The sequence below is a fragment of the Dendronephthya gigantea genome, unplaced genomic scaffold (genome assembly GCF_004324835.1).
Source record: "Dendronephthya gigantea isolate DGI-Jeju-01 unplaced genomic scaffold, DenGig_1.0 000135F, whole genome shotgun sequence".
Classification (NCBI taxonomy): domain Eukaryota; kingdom Metazoa; phylum Cnidaria; class Anthozoa; order Malacalcyonacea; family Nephtheidae; genus Dendronephthya; species Dendronephthya gigantea.
Window position 1 is genome coordinate 27,594 of NW_021163145.1, and position 11,396 is coordinate 38,989.

Genomic DNA, 11,396 nt, shown 5'->3' on the forward strand with positions numbered 1-11,396 from the left:
TTACAAGTTGATGGTAGACGCCTTTTTGTTCTCTCCTAGCAATCCATAGTCTCCTATATTGCTGCCTTTTTTGTATTTTTGGTAAATTATCATCGTCTTCTGCTCGTTTTTTCTTTTATCGTGCAAAGTCCCCATTTGCAAATCCCAGTTTTTATCAGGAAAATTTATAGCCAATCATAATGCATAGCTTAAATAGAATCCAATGTGATTGGTAGATTTTTGAAACTTGCAACACAAAATTTTGTCTTGACAAAAAATATAAACATGACCAATAATACGCGAAACAGTCGATAAAAATGTGCAACGCAACAAAGATAAAATTGCGGAAAATCCCAACCCACCACTTTCGAATGCCATTTTCTCGAATCCTCCCTGCCGCACCAGGCTACCTTTCTCTAGACGAATTTTTCTTTCGCTTCAGTTTTTTGACATTTAGAATATTAAGAATACTCAAGTGATTCCAGTACAATATCACCTATGTAAAGATGATTTACGCCTTAGTTTCTCTCTTCTTTGGATTAATATTCGCTACCTGACTGTGATATGCATGGATACACGCACTGTTACAATATATCTAAGTATATATCTTAGGCCTTGAAATAGCCATCATTTCTAGCTCTGTATGCCACTGCATGTAGCTTTTAGTTTCCACTTTTAACGGGTCAAAAGTGTTTCTCTTCATATCAACTTTTCAACAATGTGGAGGGAGAAAATATCATGCTCCGTTATGATTTACAAAATATATTTGTGAGATCGTTACGTAATCATCATAATGTATTATTGAGAGTCACAGGAAGTTACACAACCGGAGCAGAGGTGATTTTAGTATTGTGACTGTAAAGGGTAACCAATAATACCATGACCAGCAGGGTTTCCCCCTAATTAACAATACGAGTACAATATATACATAAGAAGCTTTAACTCCTCTTCACTTCATACATGCGTTCAGTCGGATGATTACACGATTGCGAAGGTTGCAAAGGTAAGTCACTTTTCAGATTCATTATAATTCTGTTTATATTGCCAACAATCTATTTGCATCCTTATTCTGTTTAATTTACCAAAAGAATACGGCCGAAGTACAAGTTTAATTGTTCGCTTGAACTTCCTGAGTTAGAATTACAAGTGATCAATTTCCTCACGACTTGTTTGTCTTCAAGTTGCCTCAAGGCGCAAAATCAAATAGGGTCTAGATATAGCTAACCAAGGCACTTTATTTTGCATTTTGTCTGTCATATTACTATGTTTTACGAGCTATGTGGTAAAGTAAACCCATTTTGTTAACTATTCGTAAACATTTCGGTGAAATACCCTATTCTGATTGAGCTTTATACAACGAGCTCGTTAATACCATGATATGTTTACAGTACCAGTCATTCCAGTTTTTAGTTGTATGCTGCGCCTCAATATTACTAATTGCTTTACCCTTAAACCTCTAAAGATATTTCAACTCGTAGGGCTCGCCATACATACATCCTGTTTAATTTAATCCCAGCAAAGGAGAGCTGCATGTCTTTCATGACGAAACATGAGAGCGAAAGCAGAGGACATAATTATAGCAATCATCGATTTCAGTAAAGCATCAGTTTTCAACTAAAGGAAACAGAGCGGTGATCGTCCTTAAATATTAAATGAAAGGAGAGAGATTTAGAAGTTTTTAATACCTCTCGAAAGCGGAATTGTTTATTGAAAGCGTATTGTTTAACTCATCGCTGGAGGTAGACAAAAACAGACCAGACAGCAAAATAGGCTTAGCGCTACATCCTCTTTCTCAACCGTTGGATTGAATCTCAAATATTTCTTGTCTAATGCTTAGTTCAAACGGGCACCTATCGTCGAAAAGTACTTGCTAACTGTGACATTTATAAATACTCGGGAATCCGTAATAAAAATTCTATACTTAGTTCACGGTAGTATCCTCCACTGTTGAGCTCCGCCCACAGCATTTCCTTTTCTAAACTGTGTCAATTAAACAACAAGACGCCTGTTCTGGCGTTAACTCCGGCGTGCCGCGCACGTGCCAGTCTTCAATATAAAGCTTCTGAACATAAGCAATACAGTTCATACTCATCTAGATGCCTTGCGAACCTAAATGTTGTTTGATCACAAAATTCAGAAGCACATCGTACTTTAAGAAGTATAAGAAGTATAGAAGTTCAATTGTTCAAAAATGTAAATAAACCGCATGATACGTTCACTTTGTCTTAAACTTTGCCTTTGGAATTCGCGCTTATATAGTTATATTAAATCTTCAATCCTGTGCAAACTGCGAAGTTCGTCGTGCGGCCAAAATTTTCTATTTAGTTCACGGTAATATCCTCTGCTGCTGAGCTTCGCCCACAACATTTCCTTTTCTAAGGTGTATCAATAAAATAATAAAGTCAGCTAGCTGTTGAAAAGATATTTTTAATATTCGTTTGAACAATTGAATGTTTTTCCAAAAGTTCAGAAATCTGACTTTGTTTCGAAGTTCGTTCCGACGTTTATCGTGCTTTGTTTCTTGTCAATGTATGTGCGTGCGTGTTCTTCCCACACAACTTCTCGTTTTTCCTATTTTCAATTGAACGTGTTAATACAATGTATATCAACACGGAAAATGTTATATACTTCCTTAATCACACTGTGACACCGACATCTTAAACACAAGGACTACACTCTCGAGCAAAATTACAAGGCAATAAAATAACACAAAATAAAAGTAAGTTTGTTCATTTATAGATCCTCTGCTCAAGTTATTGGGTGAAATATTTTACACAAATGTCATTACTTTGGGTTGAATATTTTGTCGAATCACTCACTTGTATAGCTAGGGCCCATATAAACCATTAATGCTCAATTAAATTCTATCCAAAAGTCCTCACGAGTCTGCATGGTTTTCGTAATTATTGTTGTGACGTGTTTGTTGCTAGGTGTGTGCACTGAACAATATTAATGACCAAAGCAAAACTACATCCGCATCATTTCATATATCATACTGTTATAAAGACTTTATTTTCTCTATACGCGAGGTAGGAGATCTTTACAAGCTTTTACTAAAGTTCACTAATGTTCTCTTCTTTCTCCGTTCTTCTCTTCTCTTCTGATTATTCGTCCTTTCGGATCTCGTTGTTTTCTGTTCTTGTCTTCTTCGTCAGTTCTGTCGTTGAGCTTCCTAACGTTTCATAAGTTAATCTTTACTCCGTCAGTCCACTGAAGGTTGGGGTGTTGTGCACGCCCTTTTATAGTAACGGTTGAGGGAAACTTGCAGACGTCATCAACCAGAGTGGGCTGATCCTTATCCAACCAATCAGCGTTGTAAGTTAGAGATGTGGGTTGGTCTTAGAAGCTCGTTCCAGCTCTCATATCTTGTTTGTTTAAGGCGTTGTCGCACTAGTCGAGTTGGTCTTCTGCTCAATCGATCGATACTTAAAAATGTTCACAACTTAAAATATTTATCATCAACATGCATTAAAACTATCAAACATTGTTTCTGTGAACCTAATTTTATAACTTAACTATTTATACTACTACTTTAATCGATTTAAACTTTCTCTGACGTAACCCATAAAATGCTCGACCGCGCATTATAAAAAACACATTTGATTGACATAAGAGCTTCGCAGCTGCCTCGAGCATGCATATTTTCAATTATGACAGTTAAACTTGGCAACGACATACGACTGTTGATCCAGATGCGCACGTTCTGACAGGATGATTGATATTTTTACCTTACTACTTTATTCAATCCCACGAAATGTCATGCATGAAAGGAAATGTGATTAATGGTTGCGAATGGGCCGAAATTATATTTACTCAGGCGTCTTGTGGCAAAAATTAATCACTAATCCCTGTCATGCTCTTGCTACTTCTATTTTTATGGCTATTTTTATATGCGTATCTCAATCACTATGAAGCCTTGCGTAACAATACCATTACAAGAAAGTGGAAACTATCCCTATATGCGACAAACACGCGTATAGCTGCAGTGCTACCGCACAACTGCATTTACCTCGTAATTCCTATATGGCTACGAAACGATACCTATGGAGTATGGAGTAACGCCGTTTTGCTTGAAAAGCAGCCTTAGTACACATTACCTTTTCTTAGCCATAATGAGAGAGCTTGAGAAGAAAACACATGGAATTAAATCATTCATTATTCACTCTTTCATATGAAATGAAGTAAAATAAGTGGAAATAAATTATAGTTATTTTCTATTTTATGTAGATATGTACGGTGTACGAGTATTATTTCTCTTGATTGTTATTAATTTGCAAGTTTTTCAAGTTAAAGGTACCTATGACTTTTTGTTTCAGTCTTACCATGGTAAACAACTGTGACGTATCTTTTCAACTTTATCGCCACACTTATTCTTTAAGCGTTTTCGTTAGACCTCTTAGAAGATATGATCATATTAAAATGATCAAAACTTGTAAAAAATATAATTTCATGATTATGAAAGAGACATTTCGATTTCTTTTGTTTGCCTCATCCACTGCACAGTACAACTCAGAAACCTCTCTGGAGCTGATTGTGCAGAATTGAAAGTAAAAATCCTGTGAAAAATTCAGGGCCAAATTTAATTACCTGGGGCCAGTTGTTCGAAAAATCCTCACCGCTTGGCATGGCCAAGATTGAACTTCCCAATTTTGAAGTTAAATATCTCTTAACGATTATAAATTCAATATAAGTACCTTTATCATTTTTCGAAGCTTTTTTACGACGGTTGAAAAGGTCACTATCCAGTGGATAACTTTATCCACCTTTCGAACAGCCGGCCCTTGGAAAGCAAAATAATCTTGGCCTATAACTTGGCCTATAATCTTACTAATAATCTAAATTGTTAGTATTTTGCGAATAGTTGTAATAATAATCTAATATAATTGTTAGTATTTCGCAAATAGTGGTAATAATAATCATCTAATATATAATTGTTTGTATTTCGCGAATAGCGGTAATAATAATCTAATATAATTTTTTGTATTTTGCGAATAGCGGTTTCCTGTACAGTGGATGCCATATACTATTCAACAGCAAGTGCTATTAAAGGCGTATTCTCTGATGGTAGCGGGAAGAGAGTAATTTCTTCTGTAAATGGCGTAAAACTTAGATATGATTCTATGAAGAAAAGGCTGATTTACTACAATGGAACTGGTCTTGTCACAGTTAAACTGGATGGAACTAACGCGACAACATTAGCGACAAACGTTTCCATTGAACGCTTCACGGTAGATGATGCAACAAAAAAAGTGTATTATATTTCCAATCATTCCAGGAAGATCCATAGCATTGACCTGTTATCTAAAAATTCCGCTCAGTTAAACGTGTCTTTTGGTGACGTTCAAGACTTAGACATTGATAACGGGTAAATTAAATAAGCACGAATGAATCGATTAAGAAACTTTCTTTAATCAGAAATGAAGGCTGGTTTTCAGGAAGCTTAAAATTCTATGAAAAGGATTGCTGCTGCTTTTTCAACATAGTGCTTTACCTGTAAAATCATGTTAACTGGCTGTGAATATTCAATGATACATCAACGCAAAGGACTCCAGTCTTATCGTCTATGTGCCACTTGTAAGACAAGATTGGTGTGAGAATTAGTGTTTTTATTTATTAATAAATCCGCAAATTTGGTCGCGAGATGTTAAAAATTGCTCCGCGAAATTCGTAAGTTTGTATGTCAGGTCAAATTTATACATGAAGCTCGGTTTATATATCGACTTTCATGCCTGGAAGAGCTATTTTCTAACGCATAAGCCTGTTTTCTTGTGAACGGCGAAAACCGTTTACAGAAACGCGCATGATTGGTCAGCGTAGAGAAGCTTTTTTGCTGGAAAATGACACTGCTATATAACAAATTCAGCTTTGCGCGGAAATCTTGTAAAAGTAATGAAGATCTCTTTTTCTTTAGATCACTCATTTTGGCCGATGCTCGCAGTCGCTCTATTATTCGGTATATTCCAAATGAAAAGACTCGGCAAGTTATTTATGACCAGAATATATCGCCAAAATATCTGGTTGTAGACTCCCACCACAAAGTGATTTATTGGACTAGTCAGTCCAAAGCCAGCAACAGTTATTCTCTGATGAAAACATATTTCAATGGTTCAACTTCACAAATCAAATCACACCCCGATAACACAAGCTTTGTAGACATTGCGATAGGAACAGATGATTTCTATGCAATGGATAGCACGAGGCAAATAATTTACATATTTGATAGGCGAACTGCCACATTTCAAAAGTCATTTCGTCTCGACGATATAGTAAAGGAAATAACTGCTGTTGAAGGTGAGTAAAGCTTTTTCACTTGATGAAATCTAGTAAATGTTTCTATAGACTTGAATTATAAAATTGCATCACCAGAAATTCAGTGCGGCATTGCATAATCGCATTTGCATACATAAACTAATTTGCATATAACTTTCAACAATAATGGCCTTTAACTTTTACCATAAAATACATATAGCAAAATACGACACCTAAAATTGCCGTTACCCTTGATGTTGCCCACTGTTTGCCGACCTCTGGATCAATAGATCAGCCGTTTTACAACGTTTTGATGATCGAATTACTTACCTTTCGTGTTTCTACGTTCCGCTAACTGACTGTGTTCAAATCTGTATATACACTTTGTATGGTTGAACTGCCGGATGGATTATGGCAATTATGTGTGGCTTAAATGCCAATTAGAGCACAAATGACAGCCATTTTTTGACCGATTTCTGGTAATGTAATATGTAAGGGGCTGTTTACACGAGCCCGTTTACTATGAGATGACTTTCAGGTATTAAATAAGTCTTTATGACACCAAACAGGCACTTGCAATTGTTATGGTGATTATACGACTGCCAGGATCATAACATCTGCTCATTTCAATACCTCAAAATCATCTCACCTTCGTTGAATCTCTGGCACATGTAAACAGCCCCTAATTTCGCTTAGGGACTGCTATTATTTCAATACAGCGAGTGAATACACGCAGTGCTGTTATCTCCGCCCAGTCATTTCTTGGGTAGTCTTCTTGATAGTAATGGGAATTATTGCGTGTCGAAAACTTGATCTTATCTATATATTATCATGACGTATACAATATTATATTGTAATATTTCGGAAACATTGAAGGTAATTGATATTATATCGGAAACATTGAAGGTTTAAACTGTAAAAGCACGAGTTCTAGAAAGGTTTTAGCTTTAAAGCCGGTTTTCCACTAGCGATATTTTTCGCGCGAAGTGACATTTTACTTTTGTTTAAGAGCTCTCAACTGCAACCATCTGGAACAAATTGCCCAAATACAAAAGAATAAAGGCGCTTCGCGCGAAAAATATCGCTGGTGGAAAACCGGCTTAACACCATGATAAAATCAAGATCAGGTCAATTCCATGCTTGCGAGGAGCTCCCCCCCAAAGTTTTCAGAATTGAGACCCTCCCAAACAGATTTCGCGCTATGTCCTTGAAAATGAAGTCTGACTATGTTAACTTCTTGGCAGGGGCGTGCCTTGGGTGGAGCAACACCAAGTTTTACCGACGAACACGTTGCACTTAAAGCGTGTCTAAATAAAGGATATAGCCTTTTCGTCGGTAGATCAACAGATGAGTGACACGACTTGTCAAATTATCGCAAGAAGATTGAGCAAATTCACCGACGCTTGTGTACTATTACCGACCGACGTCCCCCCCCCCACCCCTAAACTCTTAACCCTGAACTGAAAATTAATTTTAATTCTAAATATTAGCTTCATTCGTCAATAACGTTGTTCTTCAGGTTAAGAATTGCTTCAAACTTCAGAAATTTCATTTAAAAAATAGATTTAGATGAGTGTTGTGGAAAGTATTGTCATAATAACGCAACATGCACAAACACGCCAGGAGGTTACCTCTGCACGTGCAAGAGAGGCTATGCTGGGAATGGAAGAAACTGCGAAGGTATGGTCAAATCTGGTTCAGACACAGGAGTTAAATGCAAAAAGCAATCAGAACTTAGTTTTTATAAACTTTATTTATTGCAATTCAACAGACATCGATGAATGCCAGACAACCCCGTCCCAGTGTGGCTCAAATGCAAACTGTGTGAACACTAATGGTTCATATATTTGCAAATGTGAAAGTGGATATGAAGAAAATAGAAATCGATGTTCAGGCAAGTTTGCTCTTAGGTCATTAAACTAGCTGTTTTGTTTTCATTATTTATAATGTGCTACCATTTCGGTATCATAACATTGTCATCAAACCTAAACATTTGAGGTAAACAACTAAATTTTTAATAGCAAACATGTTTCGGCTTAGTGTCTTCATTGTAATATTACGAAATTACATCATCAAACCTGCTGATAAGAGGGTGCCTTGGTTGTGTGGAGGGCTAATTTATACCCTGATGAAGCCCACAGACAACTTGGTGACACCTTTTTATCATACGGTTGATGAGGTTAAGATATTGATATTCTTAGCCCACATGCAATCAGGCGTCTCTTTGGCAACGTAATATGTGTTCCAATTTTTTTTTTATTTGTCCGTTTTTATCACGTGTTTTGCCCTTATACAAAACATGTGTTCTCCTCTATTTATTTTCACACTAATTTTTCTGACGGTCAGATAGGTCAGAAACGTCGACAATTAGGCTGACTATTTTAGGCAGTTGTTATATCACATTTGACCCCCCCCCCCAAGTAAGCGGTCTAGCTACGGCCATGAAGACAGATATGAGAAAATATCAATCAAATATCTAATACCCTCCATTCTTTGTTAATAAAGAAGCAAGGTATAATAATAATTTCTCTTAACATTTCTCACAACATAGATATCAATGAATGTCAATCAAATCCTTGCGATGTAAATGCAAATTGTACCAATATCATTGGTTCGTATGAATGCACTTGCAAAGGAGGCTATGAAGGCAATGGAATGAGCTGTTCAGGTACACAAAATATATAATATTAATTCTCAGCGCGCGCCTACAATTTCAGTATTAAAGAAGTTTTTTGTCACAAAATTTAGCGGGAAATTATTTAATTTGGGGGCGCAAGTGTCTGTGTTGTTCACACAATATTATTTGAATAACCAAACACAATATTGCCAATCACGCCAATCAAATTACTGTATAGAAACTCAGGAATTTTTTTCTATTTCTTTTATCATATAACTCAATAAAAAGATTTTGTACAAATATTATAATTCGATTCAATTAAAAATTCTTATTACATTACTTCGCCTTTCAAGTTCGGCGGGAAATTTCCCGTGTTTCTATACAGTTATAGAAACACGTTTTTCGACCAATCAGCACGCGCGTACTATAAAATTAATGCTGTATTATAATAATAGATAACAAAATTACTCTGTAAGCTCTAACAAATAACGCGAAATAAAGCCTAAATGTGGGCATAATTATGAAGATTGAGATTAAATTAAAATCAGCACACTGTGGTTTTTGCTCGAAATTTGTTTGCAACGTAAATAATAATAAATCAGAGTTTTGAATTTCTTGTATATGCCAGAAATTCTTTAAAAAGCATAAGAAAAATCTCATCTATCATCAGAAAAAAATTTACTTTAATTCATGATCTGTCCAATTTGAGGCATTCATGGTAAAATTATAGAGATGATGGAAAGGGGTTAATATGACATTTGAAATAATTTTTTGATTCTAAAGTGGTACGTGATTTTCAATACTTTGCCCAGGTTCAAACAATCACGAAATTTCATCAGGAAATAACACAGTCATTATTGTTGGGTTTGTGGTGGCAGCTGTTGTTCTCTTGGTTATCAGTATGGCAATCGTGGGTTACTGTTTTTATCGATCAAGAAGAAAACCAATGAATGGAACTACTCAAGATTTCCCGAGTACAGACAACCCAGCTTACAAACCTGACATGGAAGCCGAAATAGAAGCTGAAATAGAGGCGGATATAGAACATTACACCGTACCATATAGCAACGATCCTCAAAATATGTACGCTTCTGATGGTGTCTATGAAGAACTTGACAATTCTAAGAGGGAGACCATAGATAAAAACTATCAAAGTTTGATTTCTAAAAGCAATCAGCAGCTTAACGCATGTCATTATGAAGACGTCCAACTATATGCTTCAGTAAACAAGGAACGCAAGCCTAAAAACGATGATTTCAGCGACTCTGATTCATCTAGTATTAACATATAAGTATTAACATGACATTGAGACATCATAATCACTTTTAATTTTGAGCACTATTAATTAGAACCTTTATCACTTTGAATTAACGTGCACCGAGCCGCCCTCGTCTACCACTGAAGCCGGCAATATTTCCAGTTTGTTCAATGTCTTCTATTTCTTCATAATACAACTCAATTAAAGATTTTGTACAAACATTATAATTCGAATCAATTGCAAATTCTCATTACATTACTTCGTTTTTCAAGCTCGGCGAGAAAAGTCCCGTGTCTCTATACAGTCATAGAAATGCGCTTCTTGACCAATCAGAACGTGCGTACTATAATATAATGTTATATTCTAACATTTATTGCCAAATTCATCTACATTTACGTCAGTGGAGGCAGCCAATTCCATGATCATTTATGATAGTCATACTGGATTTCAAACATCGCTTAGTTCGGATTTTGAACTTCAATAATTTTATAAAATAAGTATTGAAATTCATCAAGTACGAAAAGAAACACTACGTGTAAAATTATTTCTGTTGCTCTTGATCATGAAAGATGGTGTTTAGTTTGCTAGTCTCATGTATTTTTATTTGGACTTTTCAAAACCAGAAGGCAAGCATCGGACAAGCATGAGATGTTTGAATTTTAGCCGTCTAGAAGAACTTGGGCAAGCAAAAGATAGTTCGTGTTCTAGTTCTTCTGCGTCAACACGAGTTCGTCTGTGCACTGAGACGGAATTGAATGGTAGTTCGTCTTGACGCATCATCCGCATGTTATAGTATAAAGATGTGGTGAGGCCGAACGACGAAAAATACTCGCATTCCTTTTCGGGATGTGTATAAAAAATTTTGAACAAGTTGTTGACTTGCAAGTCGAATTTGAAGTTTTCACAACCTCACGACTCCCAAAGTGACATAAATTGGGGAGACAAAAGTTGATCATTTGTTAAACGTACTTGCTTAGGCGCTGATAGGTAACAGTATTAATCGCTATAACTAATCTGTTCTATATAGAGTACAGTATGTGCTGTGTTTTGGTATCACGTTACTGATCGTCCCTAGCTGACAATATCCTAAAGTAAATGGTAAATACCTTGTATACAACTTTTTCTGGGGGAAGCATTGAAAGTGCACGTTCGAAGTACAATTAATATGTAATGAAACCAAAGTTTGATTTCAGACCAATATGCACGACAGGAATTGCACTAACCACGTTATTATATTCATTTTGAACTCACACTATAAAGTGATCCAAGATCCGCTTCGGTTGAATTCGCACA

At 36.1% G+C, this 11,396-nt stretch overlaps 1 protein-coding gene across 1 annotated transcript; it reads left to right on the forward strand.

The window, feature by feature from the left end:
- The first annotated feature begins 901 nt into the window (after positions 1-901).
- LOC114536391 lies at positions 902-10,313 on the forward strand. The gene is made up of 8 exons (XM_028557744.1): positions 902-982; positions 4,207-4,272; positions 4,975-5,344; positions 5,891-6,270; positions 7,792-7,908; positions 8,000-8,122; positions 8,780-8,896; positions 9,658-10,313. Exons 2-8 carry the CDS (start codon positions 4,209-4,211, stop codon positions 10,134-10,136), a joined length of 1,650 nt encoding a protein of 549 aa, XP_028413545.1. The 5' UTR covers positions 902-982; positions 4,207-4,208; the 3' UTR covers positions 10,137-10,313.
- Positions 10,314-11,396: the final 1,083 nt, after the last annotated feature.